At 41.3% G+C, this 26,567-nt stretch overlaps 2 protein-coding genes across 2 annotated transcripts in view; one reads left to right on the top strand and one right to left on the bottom strand.

The window, feature by feature from the left end:
- Positions 1-3,200: 3,200 nt before the first annotated feature.
- LOC131430346 (protein Gawky-like) overlaps positions 3,201-26,567 on the bottom strand; it is a 40,538-nt gene continuing 17,171 nt past the window's right edge. Inside the window, exons 3-9 of the mRNA XM_058595248.1 lie at positions 22,563-26,520; positions 17,775-18,203; positions 17,141-17,712; positions 16,934-17,072; positions 16,394-16,867; positions 15,958-16,327; positions 3,201-3,871 (exon numbers count right to left, since the gene is read on the bottom strand). Of these exons, the coding sequence (XP_058451231.1) occupies positions 3,729-3,871; positions 15,958-16,327; positions 16,394-16,867; positions 16,934-17,072; positions 17,141-17,712; positions 17,775-18,203; positions 22,563-25,019 (4,584 nt within the window). The 5' untranslated portion in view covers positions 25,020-26,520 and the 3' untranslated portion in view covers positions 3,201-3,728. The remainder of the gene's footprint in view (positions 3,872-15,957; positions 16,328-16,393; positions 16,868-16,933; positions 17,073-17,140; positions 17,713-17,774; positions 18,204-22,562; positions 26,521-26,567) is intronic.
- On the top strand, positions 9,565-12,053 carry LOC131430347 (uncharacterized protein K02A2.6-like). Its single transcript, XM_058595249.1, has one exon. The coding sequence runs from the start codon at positions 9,606-9,608 to the stop codon at positions 11,907-11,909; it is 2,304 nt and encodes a 767-aa protein (XP_058451232.1). The 5' UTR covers positions 9,565-9,605; the 3' UTR covers positions 11,910-12,053.

Raw genomic sequence — 26,567 nt, 5'->3', positions numbered from 1 at the left:
TTAATTTTGTTCCACCCGAACGGTCGAATAAACTTTCTTTCCTATTAATTTTGTTTCGTTTGTTTTTGGTTACCAAAAAGATCTATGAGAGACACGAATTTATGGCTGATCAAATAAGTTATAAGATTTCGACAATTTACATTTGCGCATCGTTTTTTTTTTTTTTTTACTTTCTCTTGTCGACTCCACACAGTCCCTGCTCATGCTCGGTCAATATGCCTCGAGTGATTCATGCTAGAATAGTACATACTGGGATAGCACCCCCAAATTCGACGGTGTTTGTGTGCTAATCACACTACACCAAATGACTAAAACGGTATGTTTATTTGACATAGCAGATGTGAGACATTGTATGGATGCTTTGCTCTTAGACTATTTTGGTAGGTGAGTAAGTAACCATTCAGCGTTGATCTGGTTTAATATTAAAATATTTCAATAATATCCTTGCGAGAGCACCTTTGATTCATCTTATACCGTTTTTTTTTTGTTTTGTTTTGCTTATTGTTGTTGGCATTGTAATGAAATCCCCTTTCGATAAGCCTTCCGTATAAAAAAAACTTTACGATCAAGAAATAAACCTTCGTCTCGAAGGCCAAAATCTACTCTGCACAATGCATTGAAGTCATTCTGATTTTACTGTAAACTTATTCAAATATCGATCACAAAATATGAGCAAATGCACCACGGTAGAGAAAAAGACAACACATTAGAGCCGTTTATGAATCGAAACTAACGTAGATCTTGTTTGATATGAAAGGTTTTTTTTGGTAGAATTAGTACGAATAGCAAAACAAAAACTATCAAATTTTTCTTCGGCTGCTCAACCAACAGTCTTCTTCTGTGTATGACTTTTTTTTAGGTATCGGTACAGGGTAGGCTAAAGGGAAAAACTTGAACTTCAACTGACTAGAAATTTTGAACGTTTGCTACCGACAGCACTGTACCTTTTTCCCTACGGCATGGTCCATCTATTCAAAGTCTTTTTTTCGTCTAATAGCGATTGGTACCGAACAACGAGGAATAGAGTTGCTCTTCGATTGATCTTCATCAGGTAGCTTAGGTATCAGATTTACTGTCTCCATTTTGTCTCTCTCTCTCTCTTTCTGTTTCTTTAATCGAATGTAAATCGTATGGATCTTCCCCGGGACTCTTCACTACTTTGGCTCAACACTTTACCGGAGCTCTACGAAGAGAAACTTGTTTTATTTTAGTTTGTTTTTAGTTGAAAGAGTTCAGTCAATCCGCTTACTATTGAGTAGTAGTCTACGTAGTGCTTGTTTGTTTTTGCTACATATTTAGTTTGATCCACGGAGTTTCTGAAGGGATTGTATGCTGACTGGGTGTGTATCATCGAAGTTCGCTACTCACATGGACGTTCGCGCGCACCAACGTTTAAAATTATTTTGTTGTTGAATATTGTCATGACTTCTTCCCCTTGACCCTTTCGTCGAGGGGTATATAAAATGTTATCGTTCTAAGTTTGTCTACTTAAAAAAAATAAGAAAACATCGTCCCATCGGCGACGAGTTCATTGTATCGACATTGCTGCCCCCCCCCCCCCCTATTCACCCCTCTTCTTTCTCGTCTGCTAATGTTGCTAATGTTTATACTGGTTTGATGGTATTTAGTTTTCCCTGGTGAAATATGTTTGTTTGCTTACATTGATTCCACGCTATCGCTAACTTCTAAAACACTGAAAAAGTTTCCTATATAGTCTGGAGATTTTTAAATAGTTTCATTTTATTGTAGTTTGTGTATATAAATATTTGTGTTATTTTCTTACGGACTAAGAATTCTCATCTGTTAAAGTGAATTAACTGCTTACATGTTTTTTTTTGTATATATGTTACAAGTATCTCGCAAGACAACTGTGTTAATCTCACTTTGGCTAGTCGCCTATCGCTAAACTCTTCGACATCTTAGAGACTACTTTGATAAATACTTATATAATTCCCATTTTGAATGTATTTATCCCTAACACGCATTGACGATTATATTCAATAAAAATATATATTATATACTTTTGATTCACCTTCATTACTATTTATTATTATTAATATTATTATTAGTTTACTTACTGCCTAGCTGCATCTGGCGTCTAACCAGTTATATATATAATTTTTTTGTATTTCAAATATGTTTAGAGAAAGATTGTAAAAATTAATGCTTTAATTAGTCATTCTTCTAATGTGTATAGAGAGAGGTAAAAACAAACGAAAACAATGCTGCACTTTATCCTGCTCTAATCAATATATATTTATTTAAACACTAAAGGCTGTTTGAGTGATTGGTTTTCAACCAAGCGCATTATCACATATTTGGCCAATGATTTCTCGTTCTTCATTTTTTTTTGTTTGTTTAATTTTATCATTTATATTAGAAAAATAAATAACATTTTGTCCCTTATCTTTTCTACGCCTTAAACGCTAGTTTTGTTTTGTATGTTTATATTATATTGCTTACGGATTATCAATATTAGTAAGTAGCTATTTGTTGCAAATGTACAAGTATTTCATATCTCAATTTGACGCGATATTATTATGGATGGTAAATAAAAAGAAAATAACGATTCACAGTTCATTGGAATGCACTTTGCACTGAATGAAAACTAAAAGTAACAAAATTACATACATAACAAAGTGTCAACAAATTTGCAAAATTAAACAAAGTCAACGCAACAAGCTTCCGCCCACTGTCCGCGAACGGTAATCATTGCTATTATGGTAGAAGAGGTACGGGATGGAAACTGACCCTAGCGGATCCCGAAACGTACGAACGTTGATATGTATCTGTATAAACACAATGATGGTAGTAGTAAAGGGTGGAGGGCGAGAGCAACCAACACCAGCAGCACTTAAACTGGGTGGATCGCACACGCATGCATTTTGGCAAAAAGCGGTTCACTCTCGCTTTGGCCATTGGTGACTGGTGGTCCATTTATCAATTTAGCTGAACAGAAAAAAAATCACAACCACAACTCGTATTCCCACACACGGCGGGCCACCACCACCACCCCTCGCCTGACAAATACACGGTAATAATATTCACTCTCGGATGGCCCTGTTCGATCGATTTCGGTTGGCCCCATGCTTTTGAGATCGCTGTTTTTGATTCCCTGTGCTTTCGTATCTAGTTTTCACCATTTTATGCGAGTAAATGCGATGGTGCAGGATAAAAACGTAATAAATCTATCATTGTGATAATGTTTCTTGTTGTTGTTTCTTTTTTTTTGTGTGTTATTATTAAAGCTTACCCGAATATTTTCGATTGAAATATCTGATCAGATTCGTTTGGTAGACAACTAATTTAAATATACATATAAAAACATAAAATTGTAACAACAACTTAGGTCAGGTAATAAAGTTTTAAACGCTTTCATCATTGCTTATATCCTAACATTATGTTCTTCCAAATAGATAGCAAAAATAAAATTGTACAAAATATCAATTTGCCCGCATCGCTGCCGTTCAAACTCTATTCTTGATATTGTACGCTTTTTTTGTTGTTCTTCAATAGTAAAAATCGGTGTGTCAAGTAGTTCCTGCTATATGTTTAACATGATTCTGAATCACACTGTTTACCACTATATCCTAATAGTACGGGTGTGCACTTGTTCGTGCAAAGTTGACATTGATAGCCCCAAAGATTTACCTCTCAGGTCACACAGCAAGACAGGTGTGTTGCGTCAATCAATGATGAACAAGTTTTACTCACTTGATTCTCGCTACTCAGTTCAACTCACCGCCGAGCAGATTTTCCGGCAGGAAGGAGTTCAAATTGGAAGGCGTACCGCGTTCTGTTGTTCCGTCCAGTGGTGTCCACAAGTTTGCACCCGAACCAGAGGAGGGCCAGCCGGATCCCCAGGTATCGGCTGAGGAAAGAAAAAAAAGAGGTTTATTCACGTTCACAAAAAAATGGTTCAAAATGGTAGATTTCGCTTACAAAAACTAGATATCGTTGGGTTAAGCCAAGAAGTAACTTTTCAGAATTTTACAAAAAATAGTGTCGCCCATCATTACAGACCGGAACGGTAGATTCCATATTTATATTCATCACTACTAACGAGCAACAGACGGAGAGAAAAGATGAAAATGAAAAATGAAAATTTTACGAAAAAGTATCGTCCAGAGGAAGGACTCGGACATTCACCCTTCTCCTTAGCATGTGTAGAACACGCTCCAGTACCCAACAGATGATTCAACAATTGTCCTAGCAGCTGACTGAACTCTATTCGAAAACTAACACTCGGCAAACTGTCCTGGGGTGTCCTTTGCTGTATCAAGCATACGTCTCCACATAACTCGGTCCATGGCTGCTCGTCGCCAGCCACTCAAGGCACGGATGCTTCGTAGATCGCCCTCCACTTGATCGATCCACCTTGCTCGTTGCGCTCCTCTTTTTCTTGTCCCAATCGAATTAGAAGAATTCAAGAACCATTTTCACTCGGCTGTCGTCCGTCATCCTTATGACATGCCCAGCCCATCGTAGACGTCCGATTTTAGCTGTCCGTACGATGGGTGGTTCTCCTAGCAGCTGTCTCCACGTTCCGTCTTCCATCCGCACTCCGCCGTAGGTGGTCCTCAGCACCTTTCTTTAGAATGTCTAATGAGCGTTTCGTAGATGGTCAATTTCGTGCGGTGACGTACTTTTCTCGATTGAAAGGTTTTTCTGAGTCCAAAGTACGCACGATTTCCTGCCAAAATACGCCTCTGAATTTCTCTGCTGGTACCATTATCGACGGTCACCAGTGAGCCCAAATACACGAACTCGTCAACCACCCCGATATCGTCTCCGTCTATCAATATTCGTGATGGGAGGCGTAATGTTTCTTCTCTACAGCCTCTTCCTCTCATCTATTCTATTTTTGACGCATTTATGGCCAGTCTGATACGCCTAGCTTCAACTTTCAGTTCGATGTATGTTTCCATAATCTTCTCAAGGATACGTGTCACTTTCGGAGGATCGTGCCACTCGTATCGATTCTCGCTCATCGAATCACACCTTCCAAAGCAATATTGAACAAGATACAAGAGAGTCCATCAAGAAGAAGATACAAGAAAGTCAGCCCTCTCTGAGATTCGAAGGGTCTCGAGAACGTCCCAGATACTCGGACGTAGCACAACACTCTATCCATCGTTGCTTTGACCGATCGCGTCAGTTTATCCGGAAAACCGAAATTCGTGCATGATCTGCCATAGCTCTTCTAGATCGATTGTGTCGTATGCCACTTTGAAGTCGATAAATAGCTGAAACGTTGTATTCACGACACTTCTGGTGTACTTGTCTTATCGCGAATATGTGCTCCGTAGTGGTGCGGGCTCCAGTAAATCCTGCTTGGAAAATTCACTCAGAATCCTTGTGTCTATTTGTTTATCTGTTAAAATCAGAGTTGCAAGTGAATTGCCAACTTATATTTCCCGTTTTTTTCGGTTTTCGAGATAAAAATTCCCGGGTTTTGGAATAGGCTCAAATCGCCTCTGTTTGGTATGTAAATATTTTTTTAATTCAAGCTTCTCCAGTAAAACCGATATCGCACCCAACATTTGCGTTACGCTGTCTCCTCTAGTGAAATGTGTTCGACATCATCCTCCGCTACACATCGTACTCGAGACTAAACGTTTACCTCATGACAGCGCCCCCTCCAGCATCATCAGCTATAATTTTAATAGAGCCGACTATAATAGCCATGCCAATTATTTAAAGAAGGTACAGCATAGGATGAAGTCTAACCCAAAAGCTTTCTGAAAGCACGTGAATGAGCAAAGGAAGGAATTTGGATTACCATCGTTACTGCGATTCGGTGAGCGTACCGGTTCGAGTACTCAAGAAATTTGCCAGCTCTTTTCGGAACAATTCGCTCGTGTTTTCTCTACTGAAGCATTATCCCCACAGCAAATCGAACGAGCGGCAATCAACGTTCCGGTATCTAATTGCTTTTTGCACTCCATTGACATAGACGTAAATTCGGTACAGATGACTATCGCTGGATTGAAGTTTTCGAGTTCTGCAGGACCAGATGGCATACCGGAAGTTATTTTGTTCGGCTGGAATAATATCACCACTTTATCGTTTATTCAGAACCTCATTAACTATAGCAATGTATCCGGATTTATGGAAAGCTTCGTTTATGTATCCGGTTAACAAGAAAGGCGACATAAGCGATATGAACAACTACCGCGGTATCACTTCTCGTAGCGCAATTCCTAAATTGTTCGAAAAAGTCATTCTGACTCAAATTTTTAACCATTGCAAGCAGTACATCGATGATACTCAATACGGGTTTATGCCGAAGCGTTCAACAGCTACTAACCTCGTATCTTTCACATCTTACATAACAAACGCTATGTCAGACGGGTTGCAGACGGACGTTATCTATACAGATCTCTCTTCTACTTTCGATAAAATCAATCATGACATCACAATTGCAAAATTAAATCGACTCGGCTTTGGTGCAAACGTCATTCAATGGATACAATCATATCTCAGCAATCGACATCTTACTATCAAAATTGATGATTGTGTTTCCGAAGAATTTGTTGCAACGTCTGGAATTCCACAGGGGAGTCATCTTGGCCCTTTGATTTTCTTATTGTACTTCAATGATGTAAATCTTTGTCTGGATGGACCACGAGTTTCTTTCGCTGATGACCTCAAGATCTATAATACCATCCGCAGCTCAGAAGATGCGGCATTCCTTCAACGGCAATTGGAAATCTTTGCGAATTGGTGCAAAATCAATCATATGACAGTGAATCCCGAGAAGTGCTCAATCATTACGTTCACAAGGAAAAAGTTACCGTTCAAATTCGAATATAATCTTGAAGGATTCATGATTAGTAGATCGACATGCGTCAAAGATCTTGGTGTCTTTCTCGATGAGCAGTTATCATTCAAACAGCACATTAACTACATTGTTGCGAAAGCTTCACGCTGTTTGGGATTCATATTTAGAATGGCTAAGCACTTCAATGATATTTATTGCCTGAAGACTCTATACTGTACACTCGTTCGTTCTACTTTGGAATATTGCTCAGTAGTCTGGAACCCTCTTTACCTCAATGGAGCTCATAGAATAGAATCTATACAACGTAGATTCGTACGTTTTGTTCTTCGACGATTACCTTGGAATAATCACATCAACTGCCGAGCTATGAAAGTCGCGGATTGCTGATTGGTCTTGACACACTACAAGTACGACGAGAGCTGTCGCGTGCTTTGATGATAGCTGATATTTTGAATGATAGGATTGACTGCCCCGCTTTGCTCCGTGAGGTTAATATCAATGTTCGTCCCCGTGCTCTCACGCCTTTCTTCGACTACATCTACGTCGCATCAACTATGGAACAAACGGTGCCGTTATAGGCTTGCAAAAATCGTTCAAACGTGTATCATCTGGATTTGACTTCAACCTTTCACGGAAAACAATTCAAGCAAATTTTTTACTTAGTATTAGAAATTATCATTAGGACTACAATGTGTCTGTTGATTTTACAATAATAAATGTTGGATCATAGCAACCAACGATCATATAACAGCTGACATGAATCTCATTTTATTCATTCATTCTTTGATTGACTTCCAATAAAGTAACAGCTAGAAGTATTCAATCCGAAGTTTCATTCCGGGAGTTTCCGGATACAACAATTGGCGACGAGGATTAAAAACCTGAAGCAATGGCGGACCTCGAAGAAGCAATTCTCCAGATGGCGACTCTCCTGCAGAAGTTAGCACAACCCACTCCAACGCCTAACAACGCAGAGCAAACACTTGAGGCCTTAGCAACCAACATCAGCGAATTTTCTTTCGATCCAGAAAATGGAGTTACTTTCGAAAAATGGTACAGCCGATACGCGGACCTTTTCGATTCGGACGCCAAGAATCTGGAAGATGCCGCAAAAGTTCGTTTGCTGCTGAGGAAGTTGGATACACCATCACATACACGGTATACCAACTACATTCTGCCAAAGCTTCCCAAAGATATCAACTTTACTGACAGCGTCGAAATCATCAAGAAGATTTTCGGATCGCAAACGTCTGTCTTCAACAAGCGCTACCAGTGTCTGCAGTTGATGAAATCAGAAGTCGAAGACATTATCAGTTACGGCGGAAAGGTAAACCGTGCATGCGAAGATTTCGATTTCAAGAACATGAAAATTGACCAGTTCAAGTGCTTGGTTTTTGTCTGTGGCCTTAAAGCGCACTGCTACACAGACATACGAGCCAGGTTACTTTCTCGCATTGAGTCTGAAACAGCAGAAGCTCCCGTTACACTCCAAAATCTGATCGACGACTATCAACGGCTCGACAATCTCAAGGCGGACACATCCATGATCGAGTGTCAATCATGCTCGAAACCAACTGTGCACGCTGTCCAGGAGAAGGGAAATACTCATCAGCAGCAGTCTTCAAAATCGGAAGGTAAAACACCTCGCAAACCTTGTTGGCAATGCGGCCAAATGCACTTCGTTCGAGATTGTCCTTTCTCGAACCACCAATGCAAACAGTGCAACCGCAGTGGTCACAAGGAAGGATACTGTAATTGTTTTTCCAAGATGAAATCAGTTTCTTCTGGTGAAGAGAAGAAGTTACCGAACAGACCAAGAAAATCTGGTAAAGCCAAATCCCGAAGAATCTTTATTGTGAACCACATCGCTCAACACTCAAGCAAGCGAAAGTACGTGACTACCATCATTAACGGCGTGGAAGTCAAGCTGCAGTTAGACACAGCAAGCGACATCACAGTGATATCTAAGCGAACCTGGAACTCGCTAGGTAAACCTTCTATCAAGAAACCAACGATTCAAGCCATGAACGCATCGGGAAAGCCGCTTCATTTGTTTGGTGAGTTTCATTGCGACGTCACCATCAACGGTAACACAAGAAAAGGAAGATGTTTCGTCACAACGTCTATCAATCTCAATATCCTTGGTATCGATTGGATCGAACTTTTCAAGTTGTGGTCAGTTCCCATCGATTCGGTCTGCAATCAAGTTAAAACAGAATCGGTAGAGCAGCGAATTTGTAAATTCAAAACGCAGCACGCAGAAGTGTTCAACGATTCCTTGGGACATTGCAGGAAAACGAAGGTAAAGCTCTTTTTGAAACCAAATTCCAAACCGATTTTCTGTCCCAAGCGACCGGTTCCCTTTAATACCATTTCATTGGTGGACGCCGAACTAACACGGTTGGAAACTTCTGGTATAATACAGCCAGTCGACTTTTCCGAATGGGCTGCTCCTATTGTGGCAGTACGCAAGCCAAACGGACGGGTTCGCATTTGTGCGGACTACTCGACGGGACTTAACGAAGCATTGGAGGCAAACCACTATCCGCTTCCAACTCCTGACGAAATTTTTGCTCAACTCAATGGTAGCACAGTGTTCAGCATCATTGATCTGTCCGATGCGTATCTACAACTCGAAGTTGATGATAGTTCCAAGAAGTTACTCACCATCAACACGCATCGTGGTCTGTATCAATTTAATCGTCTTGCTCCAGGAGTAAAGTCCGCTCCAGGAGCTTTCCAGCGTTTGGTGGATGGAATGATTTCAGATATTCCTGGTGTCCGCTCTTTCATCGACGATGTTATCGTATTCTCAAAGGACATGAAGTCGCATCTAGTATCACTCAATTTACTGTTCCAGCGACTGAAGGAGTATGGTTTCCACGTCAAAGCTGAGAAGTGCCATCTCTTTCAAACACAACTTGCCTATTTGGGACACATCGTAGATAAAGAAGGCATTCGTCCTAATCCCGAGAAGTTGAAGAGCATTGCTGAACTTCCTGCCCCGACAAACGTTCCCGAATTACGGTCATACCTAGGAGCGGTCAACTTCTATGCAAGATTCGTTCGCAACATGCACGAGTTACGTCATCCAATGGACCAGCTGCTGAAGAAGGAAACAAAGTGGCAATGGACTCCAGAGTGTCAACGCGCTTTTAATCAATTCAAGACAGCACTTCAGTCAAATTTGCTGCTAACTCACTACGATCCTAAGCTACCCATCATCGTAGCAGCAGACGCATCAAATACTGGAATCGGTGCAGTAATTTTTCATCAGTTTTCCGATGGAAAAATAAAGCCCGTTCAACATGCTTCAAGAACGCTCGCCCCCGCAGAGAGGAACTATGGGCAACCTGAAAAAGAAGCACTCGCGTTAGTCTATGCAGTAACAAAGTTCCACAAGTTTTTGCTAGGACGTCATTTCACATTGCTGACTGACCACAAGCCGCTACTGTCTATTTTCGGTTCCAAGAAAGGCATACCAATGCACACGGCAAACAGACTGCAACGTTGGGCACTTACGATGCTAAATTACGATTTTGAGATTCAACATGTATCCACGAGCGATTTTGGTTGCGCAGATATCTTGTCCAGGCTGATTAACCGAACCAACCAACCAGAAGAAGAATATGTCATCGCAGCACTCACTCTAGAGGAAGACTTATCCAGTATTCTTTCCGATGCTACAGAAAAGGTTCCGGTTTCATTTGCAGCATTGCAGAAAGCAACATCAACAAATGTCACACTTCAAACTGTTATCAAGCACATTCGTGACGGATGGCCTTCCTGCTCCAAGAATCTTTCCACTGCTGCTCAACCATATTACAACAGACGAGAATCGCTCAGCCTAGTTGACGGTTGTGTAATGTTTGGCGACAGAGTCATAGTTCCTGAGATGTTCCGACGAAGGATTCTGCAACAGTTTCATCGAGGTCATTCCGGAATGGTACGCATGAAGGCAATAGCTAGAAGCTTTGTTTTTTGGCCCGGTATCGACAATGACATTGAAGACTTCGTCAAACACTGCACGCCATGTTTATTAGCAGCCAAGACTCCTACAAAGACGACATTAGAGTCGTGGCCGATTCCTGCCAAACCCTGGTCCAGAATACATATCGATTACGCAGGTCCCGTAGATGGTGTCTATTTTCTAATAATAGTAGATCCCTTCTCTAAGTGGCCTGAAATACATCCAACAAAATCCACGACAACAAAAACCACCATCAAACTACTGATTCAAACTTTTGCAACATTCGGCAATCCAGAAGTAATAGTGTCCGACAATGGAACTCAATTTTCCAGCCACGAATTTCAAGATTTTTGTACAGCTCAAGGAATACGTCATATTCGTATCGCTCCGTACCATCCGCAATCCAACGGTTTAGCCGAAAGATTCGTGGATACTTTGAAGAGAAGCCTTCGAAAAATGCGCACGGGAGGAGAATCACTCGAAGAAGCACTGTACACCTTCTTGAATGTTTACCGCTCTACTCCAACCAGTGACTTGAACGGCAAAGCTCCCGCTGAATTGATGTTCGGCAGACCAATACGTACCGTATCGTCATTGCTCAAACCGACTGAACGTTCCACTGACTCCACATTCAGAAACAGAAAGAATCAGAACAACTCATTCAACAAAAAGCACGGCGCAGTCAAAAGGGCATTTCAGCACGGAGATACCGTCTACGTAAAGGTACATCGAGCGAATTCATGGCAGTGGCAACCAGCAACTGTGATCGAGAAAATCGGAACCGTGAACTACAATGTCTTCCTGGAGGATCAACATCGCCTGATACGGTCACATGCAAACCAACTCAACGCTCGAGTTCCTGAACCTAGTACAGTAGGTAACCCAACACCGCTTTCAGTATTTTTCGATGGTTTCGGATTAACGGCTCCAAAAGCTCTCAATGTTCCTGTTGACAACCCAGACCCCCAGTTGTTAGAAGAACCCGTGTTGGATGAGTCCAATGAAGCTAGCCTGACAAATGATTCTTCAGAAGATGAAGTTGTGGGAAATGAAGAATCCGTACCTGTACAATCATCAACACCAATCCTAGAGAGAGGTCGACGAATGATTCAACTTCCAGCCCGGTTCAAGCCCTACTGGATGATGAAACCTTGAAGGGGGAAATGTTGGATCATAGCAACCAACGATCATATAACAGCTGACATGAATCTCATTTTATTCATTCATTCTTTGATTGACTTCCAATAAAGTAACAGCTAGAAGTATTCAATCCGAAGTTTCATTCCGGGAGTTTCCGGATACAACAATAAACAACAATAAACATATCCTATGTCCAAAAAATAGTATTGTAATAGACTAATTGAGGATTGCAGTACTTTTCGGAAAGCACACAGCCTTATTCTAGACATCTAGGGCTTTTGGTTACACGTAACCGATTTCTTCCGAGCGCACATGACTGTTTTCATTATGTTTTGGTACACATATGATAACTAAATATGAAAATTCAACAAGGAAAATAAATCAATAAGAAACAACAATCCCTAAAATGGACACTTGCCAAAGCAATTTGTACAGAGCTTTCTCAAAGCATTTTGTACAGAGCTTTCTCAAAGCATTTTGTACGGAGCTTTCTTCGTTCCTTCCAGAAGTGAAAGTGGAAATTATAAATGGCATGATGACACAGCGAACCTAACACAATATCGCAATTGCCAGGGCTTCGGACATGGTACAACAAATTGTCATATGGACATACGCTATTGAAATTATAGTCGTTCTCTTGCAAGGACGTCTGTTCATCGAACGATACCCTCAGCTGAACTGTCATGCTCTGATTGTGATGGAAACCATAAAATCAATTATTAACAATGTCCTATCAGACAAAAATAATTCAATTCTCATGTAATAAAATTCAATTCATTAGATGTACATATACCTAAGATTTAGCAGAACCGTTTGGCTGCCACGACTTGATCTTTTAAAAACACATTTTTTTCTAATGATAACCAATAAACAATAGGTACATACGTTATGTCATCCCATTTTTGAAATGCAGCATTGTCACGATTTCAATGCGTTGATGAACAAATGAATCAAATGATAGCTGCAAAAACGCACAAGATATCGATCTATTTTTTACTATCAGGTGTACAACTTTGCTTCCGCCGTTTTCCGCGGAGATGGCTGTACCGGCTGAGGCTGGTCAAAATACATAGATGATAATGCCTTTGAAGTGAGTGTGTACAGTACCTAACGAATTGTCATCGCCGTTTCAGTGACAGTTGTTCTTGTTTTCGTATTATTCACGCTCGAAAATGTCTGTTTATGTGCCCAATTCTCGCCATTTGCGGGAAGTTTTACGCTGAAGCGCATCGAATGCTCTCAGAAACTTACGGTGATGCTGCTCTGAGTAAAAGAACGTGTCGGGAGTGGTTTCAACGGTTTAAAAATGGTGATTTCGATGTCGAAGACAAACATGGTGATGGAAGAGAAAAAACCTTCAAATATGAACAACTAGAAGCATTGCTTGATAAAGATTCGTGCCAAACCCAAAAGAGCTTGCCGAATCGTTGGTAGTGAGTCAGCAAGCTATTTCAAAACGTCTCCAGGCCCTGAGCATAATTCAGAGAGTAGGAAATTGGGTGCCGTACGAATGAAACCGAGGGACATCGAGTGTATGTGAGCAACTGCTTCAAAGACAAAATCGTAAGGGGTTTTTACATCGAATCGTAACCGGTGATAAAAAGTGGGTTCGATACGATAATCCTAAACGCAGAAAATCATGGGGAAAGCCCGGGCATACTACTTCGTCGGAGGCAAAACCGAATATTCACGGCCCCAAGGTTATGATTTGTATTTGGTGGGATCAGCTCGGTGTGATTTACTACGAGCTCTTAAACCGGGTGAAACCATCATAGGAAATCGCTATCGAACGCAACTGATGCGCCTTAGTCGCGCGCTAAAAGAAAAGCGGCCACAATATCAAGAGCGACATGACAAAGTCATCCTTCAACACGACAATGCTCGGCCTCACGTCGCAAAAGTGGTCAAAAAGTAAACGCTGAAATGGGAAGTCTTGCCCCACCCGCCGTATTCCCTAGATGTCGCCCCTTCTGACTTTCACCTATTCCGTTCGGTGGCACACGGCCTGGCAGATCAACATTTTCAATCCTTCGAAGAGTAGGAAAAATGGATAGTGTCAAAAGAGGACTCCTTTTTTCGAGCCAGGATCCGAAAATTGCCGGAAAGATGGGAGAAAGTTGTCGCTAACAACGGACAATACTTTGAATAATACATCTGTAAGCACTTTTTCGCAATAGTTTTAAATTTTGAAAAAAAAAACGGCGAAAGCAAAGTTGTACACCTGATAACAGCTAGGCATCTCTCGTGAAGTAATCAAGCAAATAATCAGAAAGTACGAATTTTTCATGACGAACTCTCCGCTGGTTTTCGCCAGTTTTATTTCCAATAACCCAAATTCTATGAAAAATCCTTCTACAATTGATCTGAATCTAGAAGATCAATGTAATATTTGTAGTGAACCGACTCTGATTCAAATCATCTACCAATAACATGCAGGGTTTCAAATTAAGCAATTAGTAGTTCAATGTGTTATATATTCTACCACTTTGGTACTAATCGGCTAGGATACAGATTTCATATTGAAAACAATGTATCCTGAAATTGTTTTGGTAAATGTCGATACGGCCAAACATAACTTAAATAATTACATTATTGAAGTCAGGAGTCTACCAGTTCCAAAAGCTCAAACTAAATTCAATTCCAACCTTCATTTACATCAATATCAACGTTCTTGTAATCCTACTATGGAATAGTTGAGGATCTTTGAAAGAAAATCAAACTCAGATTCACTGAACAAATCAATCCATATTCTATAACTTTCAAAGATTACTTTACTGGTCCTCAGAAACTAGTTTCAGCTCTCAAAGAAGGTACTCAAATACTCCCTGCAAACGATGGATAAGATCGAAGTCGACGGCTTTTCCAATTTTTTCAGTCCAAATTATGATAAAATAAGGGCAATCTTTAGCAACCTTAAAAGCATTAAGACTCCAAAACTTTTTAATAATTTTATTAAAAGTTTTCCCGATGTTACCTTGAGACTTTGCCATCAATTTGGCAAGTGTGTTGAATACTTATTCTAGAGCCTTATAAAAATCCAACAAAAGTATCCAAATTATCCTATTTTTTCAAAATGAGCTTCCATTTTTTTTTTATTCAATAGTAACATATTTGAAGGCACACTGCTTAAGCTCTTAGATGCCAAGGGCATTGAGCTTCCATTGTGCTATTATTGTAAGCAACTAAGAAGGCTGTAATGCTTCTTGATTGTTATTAAAATCTTGTTAAAATCTTAAAAATCGTTGGACGAGGTATTGGGTGTTTTCCCAATTTCCAATGGAGTGTTCAACATAGAACCTGTATGGGACAATAAGTTGTCCCAACATTTTTACTGAGCATTTCACTCAAACGCTAATCTGGATATTGTCTCCTACTTTTCACATGTTGAAAAAAAAAAAGTCATGATGCTAGCAGCTGTTACTCATATTTGAGCTTGTAATATTTTTCCAGATTTTTCACTAAAATTCCCGAATTTTCCCGGTTTTTCGTTTCGCATAATCGTTACGAAAATTTATTTTCTACTTGGGATAATGTCATTTGCAGTGTCATGAAACAAGCATCCACAAAACTCTGGGCCTCGGAGAACACAGAAATATCGCTAAAGAAATAATCGAAAGGGAAAAGAATCTCCCATGATATTTCGATGCTGAATTTCCACTACGCTTTAGTTCGACACCGAAGTGATTCGTACAAGATTTAATTATTATATTTCCATCAATAAAAATTCTGGATAATTTCGCAACTGAGAAATAATGACTGCGATATTTTCGATGCACGTAGGGTGGGTAATATGAATAACAATTTTTTTTCCACATTCCAAATAGTGATTATAGCGACGAAAGGTTGCTTTGATGCCAGCTGGTTTTTTACACTGCACTGTTTAGAAAACGCTTTTTTCCCAACACTGGTTATTTGGCATAACGGTCATTGAGATTAATGGTCATAAGGCTTAAAATTTACATAGTGTTTTATACTGCGAAGAATTGATAAGAAAACACATTGCAAAGAAGCACTTCGTTCGGAGAAAAAAAGGAACATCTTTCCGAAAAACGTAAAAACTTACCTGCCGAACGTGCATTCGACTGCTGCGAACCACCCGAACGCCACTGTTGTGAGTTGTTATTGTTGTTACCTCCGACTCCTCCAATACCAGAATTAACGTTTATGTTGTTGTTATTATTATTGTTGTTGTTATTGTTATTATTTCCCGGTATACCCAAATGTTGCAGAATAGTGTGCACCTCACTATCCGTCGGCGATTCTGCACAAATTGTGGTGTTTCCTAGCACGCAGTTGTTCAGTGCTTGTTGAGCTTTGTTTGCCTCTTCGCGAGACATGTACTTGCACAAAGCTATTCCATGGTTAAGATAAAGGTGGAAATTCTGCAACGGTCCATGTTGCATGCATAGCGTGCGCAATGTTGAACCATCAATCTGAAGAATAATATAGAACATATTATCTATCCAATGTAGAACAAACAGCAGCAACAAAGCTCATACCTGTGCAGTAAGATTTTTCAGCAAGACCCATGTAGAATACCATGTGGGACCGGTTCCGCCGCCTCCTCCACCTGATGCCCAATTACCGACTTGTCCTGTACGATGATTCCACCCATTAGAGCCAAAACCACCAGAATTCTTTCCAGCAGACAATCCCGGTGGAGGTCCACGGGGAGTCTTGCCACCTCCGGTGCCCCCACCCAATCCAGATCCCCATAAATCAGTGGCGCCAGCGTCAGACCAAGTGTTTTTATTTCCACCGAGCTTGGAAATAGAACTTGAAAAATTGTTATTGCCTGGATTGAAACTCCAAGTAGAGGAAGTCAAACTAATCGAATCGGTCGGAGATGGTTTGCTGCTGTTAGCAAACAAATCGGAATCTTTGGCCGCACCAATCGAAATCGATGCGATCGGACTGCGTGCGATACTGCCTGGTGTAATGGTTGGATCCTCTTCAATCTTCATTTGTGTGCCCTGCACAAAAAAAATGAAAAAAATGTTTGGAACTATTTTCCTTTTGCTGCTCAAAAAAAAACAAACCTTCCAGGGCTTTCCAGGTTCAAACTCTGGCACCAAATCTGTAAACGTTTCCTGATTTGATGGCCACTCTTTACCAGCAGCATCTCCAGCCGAATCTGGCCATCCATCTGTGATGCTACCTCGTCCAGTAGACCAAGTGCTACAACAACAACAAAAATCATAGGTAGTATCACACTTAAACTGTTACAACTCTCACACTGCACTCACTTATCGCCCTGAAGTCCGCCTAATCCAGCCATGCCGGATCCCGCGGTTGAAAGTGTGGACTTGGCGGTAGTTCCCGGAGCACGTGAAAAATCTGTCAAATCATGCCCAATATCTTTCTCCATGGATGGTAACTTCCATTGGTTCAAACGAGATTGCTGACTTGTCGAACCACCACCGTTACCACCACCACCACCACCTCCAACTCCTCCAGCACCACCGCCAACGCCTCCACCAACACCACCACCAACTCCACCCGGTCCATGATGATACGGACCAGTTTGCTCTTTACCCAAACCCATCTCGGACAAACTATTTTGAAGAGTTGTTAAATCGTTCTGCTCCCGATGGAAATTACCTCCCAGATGAGTGATATTGGAGGTATTGCCCGAGTGATGATGACTTCCGTGCTGTTGTTGTTGCTGTTGCTGCTTCACGTAGATGGCCTGTTGAGTAGCAATTTGGTTTTGCAATCCGGCAATTTGTTGTTTGATTTTGGGAATCATCGACATCTGGTTACCACCTCCACCACCACCGCCACCGCGCTGAAGATTAGTTTGAGTTAGTTGCAGTTGCTGGAACAAAATAAGACGATATACAACTCAGTCTTGCAATACGAATCTCGTCCCCAAATCACCTTGATATTATTCAGCAACTGATTCAATAAGAACAGCGTTTGCGGTGCCAACGGTTGATTAAGTATCTGATGGTTAAGATAACCGGCCTGAACTGCCATCTGAATCTGTTGCACCAACATACGCAACTGTTGGGTTGACGGCTGGGCTGAAGAATTTTGACCAGCACCACCACCACCAACACCACCACCGCCGCCGCCGCCACCACCCAGTACACTTCCGACACCACCTAAACCGCCACTGCCGCTACCACCTCCACCACCGCCACCACCGGATCCATTCGGACCACCTTGACCAAACTGACCCGGTCCAGATGGGGGCGCTTGATTCAAGTAGCTTTGCAACGGTTTGTAAAGGTTGTTCAAACCGGACAGATTTGAATTACCGCCACCCATACCACCGGGCATGTTGTTGGGTCCATTTTGAGTGTTCTGTGTAAGGAAAATAAATGATTCATGGAAAATAAAGAAAATTGTTGTCCCTGACACTTTCGGTGGGCACATTTTGAAGTAATATATTGTTTCATTCGGCATAAATGTTGTTTGGCATAATTTTTATTTGACATAATTCCGTATAACATTTATTCTGATGTTCGATTCGACTCGGACCGACGATGATTAATGCCGATTACTGCTTCACTTGCAAGAGGCCCCTGTTTCCGATTAGTTATTGGACGACTCGAACTGCAGTCGCCTACGGACAGCTCACTTGCAACCACAAATGCACATTCGCCATTTTAAAATTGGTTTGTTTTCATTACGAAAAGCCCTAACCTCAAACAGTTGTTAGTTCGATTCAGACGATCAGTCAACGTTACCGGGAGAACTTCGCCGGAAGTTTTGATTAGTTTAAGGCTTTTATTATTGAAACGTTTACACGTTCCGCACCTAAAAACGTTCCGTAAGGTTGACATAGCGTGTTTATAAGTGTTACAAATAGCTCCTTTCTAATATCAATCATTCGTACTTTAGTTGAATAACATATGAATGAAAAACTAACAGAAAAGATGATTTATTGGAAAAAGATACGCTCAGAGACAGCACTCGAACCTGCGTTCTTATGCATTCCGTGCATACGCGCTACTATTTCGCCTCTCTGAATCTTAGTCACTGGGAGCCAGAGCTGGACTATACGGTGAATGAAGAATCAATTCGAAGTGTGATTCGTTCAATTTAACCATCGTTACCATCGAATTGTGAATCGGCGCATTGTCTTGGTGACAGTGGTTTTTTCTTCGACAAATGAGATTGTTTTTCCTTGATTTTTGCATTAATCGATTTAACTACGCTATGTAGCATTAGCTTTCGATTATTTTTTCGTTCTTAAGATAGTCGGTGGAGATTACACCATGTGCATCCTAAAATACTAAAGTCATAACCGTCTCGTCGTGGTTCATCGGTTGTATTCCATGATGATCGTTTTGATTCCGAGTGAAGTGAAATGGTGGAGCCATGTTTCATCCATTTCGACATATCGACATATCGATGCATGCAAAAAAAATCTGATTCATTACCAAACAATACTTTGAATCATCAACACGTTGTTGTTTTTGATTGTAAACACTTGGTCTTCTGATATCTTCGCGGTCTCAGCTATGTCACGCAATTTCAATTTATGATTAGATATAACCAATATGTTAACTTTCTTATGTTTCCTGAAGTAACCACCTCAAATTGACGACCAGAACGTCCACAATCATCGCCATATACAACCACGTTTAATTTCAGAAAACCAACAAATGTTTTTTTTCCAATGAAAACAGATCGGATAACACTTCACGCGTTTTTTTTTATAACAGCCAATAAGCCTATCAACAACTTTAAAGAGTAATTTCGAATGACTCGGCACTCGCTGAGAGTAAGTCATAATAGTAAACAGCAGGGAAAAGTTTTCTCTTTCGTCTGGTGTTAAATTTAATACTCTATTTTTCAAAGCTCGCCTGCAATTTCGCAATTATTGGTCGTTATAAAAAAACGCGTAACTTTTAAAACCAGCTTGCTTAGGGTGAAGCCAGAGAGAAAACGACAAGCGACGCGAAGCGAAACTTGACAGATCGCACGGAGTCGCGCGGCAGAGCTCCGTCCATTCAAGTTCAGCAGAAAAATGATAAGAATTTTAGAGCTCTGCTCTATCAATTTGGTGTGATTCAGTGCTACAGTTGTAAGGAAATAAACACGCGCTCTCATGATGCATGCACACTTTATATAACAGTGTGTGTGAAAGAGAAGAGCTCCGGTTGATTTTGTAAATGCGAGTGGAGAAATTATACTTGCTCTTCGTCACACAGAGCAGATGGACATCTCTGGTCTCACTTAAATGACTGTCTCTTTTTTCTGACTAACCGAAATGTTAGGAAATTTCAAACATAGTCTTTTGAAAGTTGGTACTTCATAAACATCATATGAATTTGACAATGATCTGGATATTGTTAGGTGACGTGTTATTAATAAATCACGTGCCACATCTCGTCGAACTTGTTGTGTATCGAGACCGATTAGTAACCCGCGACTTTTGTAGCTTGGTAGTTGATGAAAATTGTGCCACATTGTTAAACACCAGAGAGCGAAGCAAACGATTCTATTAGCACTGTCTAGGTAGTGAGGATTCCAAACGACTGAGAAACACACAAGGGTTGAACGAACAACAAAACCGTAATACAATTTTAAACAATATACTTAAACCGTTTAGTCATCCTCATTACAAATCCTAAGTTGCGAGAACCTTTAGAAGCAATATAGCTGAGGTGAACACCAAGATCTTGAACACACGTCGCCCTGGCAATTGGGGATCCTTCCAAAAAGTATTCAAAATTAAATGGATCTTCTTTCATTCATTTCATTTTCAGCATAATGGTCGAACATTTGTCAGGATTTACTTTCATACGGTTCCCTTTACACAACTCGACGATGTTCAACAACTGTCTTCGTTTAAAAAGTTACATCTTCTGAGCTTCGGATAAATAGATCTTGACGGTGTCAGCAAACGGAAGACGAGGGCCTTCCAGGGAAAAGTTGACGTCGTTGAAGTACATTATGAATATAAAAGATCCGAGTTGACTACCCCGTGGAACTTCGGACGACGTGATGAACCGATTAGAAACGTGATCGTCGATTTTCACTACTTAACGACGATCCCTAAGGTATTGAAGTATTTCAATTTAGCTATCGTGATATCGTGGTTAATTATATCAAATGCAGAGTAAAGATCAGTGTAAATAGCGTCTGTTATTAAATCTTTTGACGTACTATCTCTTACAAAAGACATAAATGCCAACAGGTACGTGGTTGTAGAACTCTTAGACATAAAGCCATGTTGAGATGCAAATCGGTGTTGAAACAATTTGTGGACTGTAGTTTTGAAACAATTTGTGGACTGTACTAAGAAATGTGATGCCACTGTAGTTAATTAGATCTCCTTTCTTATAGACTGGGAACATAAAAGAAGTTGAACATTTAGGGGTGTTTGGTTTGTACAAAAAGTACATATTTCCCCTAGCAGTACAATTTGAACCGCCCAGAATACGCGAATTCCACATCTGACGTCTCGGGCGAAAACGGGTGACGACCGACTACTAATAGCCATAGAATATTAACATTTAGGGGTTTATGGTTCGTACAAAAAGTACATATTTCATTTCGATTTTTCCGCATTTTGTCTTCGGCTTCAGTTAGTGCTTAAGCAGTTCAATTTGAATCGCTAAACAAAAGAATTTGTTCATATTCTTTCCTCTACTCGTTCGCATGTTGTCAAAAAGCCTTCGGATTAGATTTCAATTTCAAAGTTAATGGATTCGGCACTAGTATCTTTGCTACTTCTGTTTTAGGAAAATTCGAAGCGAATGCACCAACAGGCTCCTAATCCATCGGATTCTCGTCCGGGGTCTTGGAAATGAGCCTCCCCAATTTGGTCAATAGTTCTCACTCGATGTTCCCTCTACTTGGCCAGCAGGTACAACAATACATAAAACCAGGGGATTAAGATCCGGGGTTCTGGGAGATAATAAAGTCTTAACGAGAAAATCAGTTAAATATTTCGCGACACCACACTTGGACGATATTGAGCGTATGGGCCGGTGAACTGACTTGTTGAAAGACTTAATGATTTTTCCCGTAGAAATCTCAAAAGAACCGGGACCCAACCTTCTCCTGAACCTCGGCCTTATAATACATTATTTTTCACGTTTTTCTTGCGAAACACCAGTGGGAACTTGACCCACAACCGATAGATCATTTTTAACATTGTTCGACTGTTGCAAAACAAAAACTTTCTCATCAGAAAACCCAAACTTCTTCCTTTGTTGTGATGGTGTGGACAGTACCGATCGACACATTCAGGTCAGTAGCGGTCTACCGGATCGAAAGCAAAGCCTTGGTATTACATTCCTGTTGTGGAATTTGACCTTCTGTTTCAACAGACTTCGCAGCCGATTCAGAGTGTACAGAACCATTGCATGGCTGGTGCTACGATTCTACTGACACTACGAATCCTTCCAGGTCGGGGCGAATCCTACTAATCCTTCCGGATCGAGCGATTATTTTTTTGACGAATTCCAATCCACATGGTGAAAAGTTGTATTCAAACTGTAATCCATCTCATCCTCTGGGCCCAGTTCATCACTCTAACCAATGGTATTTATGAGATGAAATGACTAATGGTACCGTAATTCTATAGGAAATAAAATCAAATGAAAATTATGCCACATGAAACAGTATAACAATTTAGTTTATGCCAATCGAAAGTTATACCAAACAACGTGACAAATATATACTTAGAACACCGACCCAACTTACCTGTGGAAACTGCAGCGGTGGTCCAGCCCCACTGCCTGGATAACGCCCACCGGAGAACGGTGGCTCAAAGTTACCCGGATGATCATCGTGGCGTCTCAGATCGGGCATATTGTTTCCATTGTTGCGCTGTAGCATTTCCATTGCTTCCTCTAAGCTCATATTGGCCGTACGAAGAGCCTGTTCGATGTCCTCCTTCTTGAAACCCATTTCATACAGAATGCGAAATTGTTTGCTACAACGGATAATGTCCTGTGGATTGTGCTTGTTCGGAGGTTTGCCGACTCCAACACCCCATTCACCTCCCCCCATCAAATCTGTTGTCTCGGGCCATACATTGGTACCGCCAACCATTGGCTTCTTGTTATTCCATGACGGAGGATTTCCCGGGCCATCGTTCCAGGTCGATCCACCACTACCTGCTGTACCGAGTGGCCCGGGGCCTTTCTCTTCCCAATTGCTACCAACATTGCCATCATCCCACGAACCGTTACGGATCGGACCCGGTCCACCATGGCCCCACATGTTGTCCGATTTCATTTGATTTCCGCTAGGTCCACCGAGTCTGGGGCCACCTATTCCACCGGGACCTACGGGCCCGGAGTTAGCGCCAAGTGGATTTCGGTTGTTACGAATCATGGCATCCGGACCGTTGGGACGATTAGGGTTTGCGGAAGAACCCCACAATGAAGTTCCATCATCTAAGTTGGACATATTGCGACGGCTGGCAGGCGGCGATGCTTCATCCCATCCAGTTTGTGGTTTAGATGGAGGAATGTTTTGCGGACCACCAGCACCAATGGGCCATTGATTACCGCCGGCTGCAGAATTTAACAACGGTGGTTGCGGTGGCATTTTGTTCAGTGGAGTATTTGGCATCGGATGTTGATCCCACATCCCAGAACTGCCATTCAAACGACCAGAAATACCACGTGGATCTCCACGGAACTCGCGATTCGGTTCGATAGCTCCCGGGGGACGCATATTTCGCATATCAACATTGGCAATATCCAACTGGGGAGCCGCCGCATGTGGAGGCGGAGGAGCGGCCGCACCACGATTCTCCCAATTGTTTCCACCGGAACCTCCGACACCTCCTACATTGCCAGTCCATTCCGGTTCCTTTTTGGGTGGAGCATTGGCAACGTTTGGTGGCCACATGGCATTGTTATTTTGATTCCAATTTGGTTGACCAGGAGCGGGAGGATTGGCATTTCCGGCCGTTCCACCCGTCCAAACACTGGTGTTTTCGGCATTGCTATCATCATCAACACCCCAGGTGCCTCCGATGTTACTGGAAGGTCCCCACGGTGTCTTTTGAGTGGTTTGTTGTGTGGGTTGTCCTCCGTTTCGTAGATTTGTTTCCCACAGTTCCGTTCCGTTGTTGAAGTTAGTTTTTAAAGCATCTTTCAGTGGTTCCGGTGATACGGGAACATCCCATTGGGTATCTTGGTTGACATGCTGACAACCCCAGCCGTCCTGGCTGAACAAAGCCTCGCGCATTGAGTTAAGATGTTCGAGTTTAGATGATGAACTTTGGGCTGGAACTCCTGGTTGTGACACAAGTTGAGCATTACCACCAGTTGGTGGTAAAGATTGCTGCTGTTGCTGTTGTTGTTGTTGCGGTTGTTGTTGTGGTGGTTGTTGTTGCTGCTGTTGTGCTTGTTGTTGAGATGGTGGAGGTTGATTTGTATTACCCCCCAAATTGCCACTCAATGGATTGGATTGATTAGATTGTTGTGGTTGTTGCTGTTGTTGCTGAGGAGGTGGCTGAAGGGGCGGCTTATTAGGATTAACAACTTGATTCCAGTTGTTACTGCCACCATTGTTTCCTCCAACTAAGGGGCCACCTGCACCGGATCCCTGAAGTGGTTGCATTGACTTGTTCAACTCAGACCTTTGGTTCGCATTCGGAGGTGTATTGCCCCAACCTTGCTGCTGAGGAGCAAGTGCACCCCAGGAGTTGGCATTGGGATTGCTGGGGGGTGATCCCCAGGCACTGGTTCCGTTGTTCAGTGAACCTTCGCCTCCTCCACGGAGACGCAGAAAACGGGAAACGTTAGTTCCGGTTGCTTCCAGCTTCCGCTGGCGAGCAGTTAATCTCAGAAGCTCATCGAATGATGTGTACCCGGATGAGATAGCTGGTATATCATGCACCACTACAAGCTGTGACTTGCCTGCGGTAGTACGGGGTTTGGCCTTATCTACTAAGTTTTGGTCATTTGTAGTGTATTGTTGCTGATGTTGTAGTAAAATGATTTTTTCTACGCTTATGCTAAGATCAACATTAAATTTAATCAGGTAATCAATAAAATCACATATCATATTCACAGTATAATCATTATTCACGTTCTTTGCTTTATGGCTGATGTTGTTATGTTTGTTGTTGCGGTTGTTTTGGATAATGATGGTATGTTCATACGACTGGCGACCGACGATCGCATTTATTATTGCACCCATGATTATGTTTTGACAAAAAAAAAATCCACTTGCAATACTATCAGTTGGCTTACGCTTCGTTTTGTTTTTTTTTTTCTTTACACTAACACAGCATCGTCTATTGTTCTCATAGCATTTTTCTGTTTGTTTGTTTCTATAGTTCACTTGAAGCGTATTCAGACTTGTTCGTATCGAATTGAGTAGTTGCTAGTAGGCATTGTAGTAGTTGCCTTTCCATACACACTTTCGGATGAAACTAACTTCCGTTGTTCTTGGCGTAGCGTGCCTTGCTGGAATGTTTTGATTTATTTCAAGCCATCGGTAGTTTAGGAACAGTTCAGCTTCTTCACGTTACGGCATGTGGTTCCTTCCTGGTTTGGTTTTTGTCGAACCCGTTTTGACCTACAAAAGTAACCACTAACTTTCTGTTCAGTCTTTATTTTACCAAACGCCAGAGAGTGTCTATCTCGAGCGCAGTATTTTTGTTTTTTTTTTTTGTTATATTTAGTGTACTAGTAGTTAAGTCTCTTTGAGTTTGTTCAAACACTTTTTTTGTAAAGCTTTCTGTTCTTATATTTCGCTTGCGGAACACAATATTGATTCGATTTTCACTTCGCCACCGAAGTCACATAGTTCACAGATTGAAATTATTATCATTCACATGCTTCCGTCTCACACTTAGTAATGTACTTATAGCTTCTGATTACGCTTAAACCACAGATAAAAGCAGACAAAAACGTTGATAACCACACTCGCCTACTACCCACTTGTTTGCTAGTCGGTAGGAGTAAGTTTTGTTTCTTTGTTAGGCGTTGTAAAATTTCTTACACAATTGGGACATGCTTTTTTTCTATTCTCCCTCCCTCTCCAAATTGATTCGATCACTCACAGATATATTTTCTTTCAAAAATTTTTGTCGGGAAATGACTGAATGTGGCTGAAGTTAATAATTTTTCGTTTCTTCTTCGAAGATATATAGATTCTTGGTATATATGCACTATTCTGCGATTTAGTAAGATGTTAAATGTAGATTTTCACGTGGGATAGATTATGTTATCAATCATTCGATTACAGTTTAATAGTATTCGTTTTCACACGATTTGCACAAAAAACAAACTTTTCTTTTTTTTGTTAAATATTTTAGTTGATATTATTGCATTCCAAATTTTCGGAAACTTTGATTGTAGATTTGTTCCTATCGCAGCGTTCGAGCTTACTTACTCAGTCATTGACGCGGAAGTTGACCGTTCGCTGTTGACACTGTGTCTATGTTAAAATTCGATTCTATTTCTGTCAGTTCTCGATCGGGAGCACTTCTCCACTGAAAAACACACTCGCGACACAACACCCCGGTTCAAACGTTGAGCTCAACTGCTTTCTCTTGTGCTGCCATAATGTTCATTTCTCTCAGGCTACTCAGGGAGAAAACACAACATTCTTCGCTCACTGTAGTAATTCACTAAAACGCTATCGCCGTGCTTTGTTTTGACTATTGGCCAAAGGGGGATGTAGCACCTTAACCCTGAAAGAACATAATTAAAAAAGAAAAAAAAACAACAATTAGATATT

The sequence above is a fragment of the Malaya genurostris genome, chromosome 2 (assembly GCF_030247185.1).
Source record: "Malaya genurostris strain Urasoe2022 chromosome 2, Malgen_1.1, whole genome shotgun sequence".
NCBI lineage: Eukaryota > Metazoa > Arthropoda > Insecta > Diptera > Culicidae > Malaya > Malaya genurostris.
This window is presented reverse-complemented; position numbering and strand designations above follow the sequence as displayed.

Bases quoted from the DNA above. Each gene is read 5' to 3' on its own strand.
- LOC131430347 (XM_058595249.1), top strand. From the start codon at position 9,606: ATGAAGTCGCATCTAGTATCACTCAATTTACTGTTCCAGCGACTGAAG.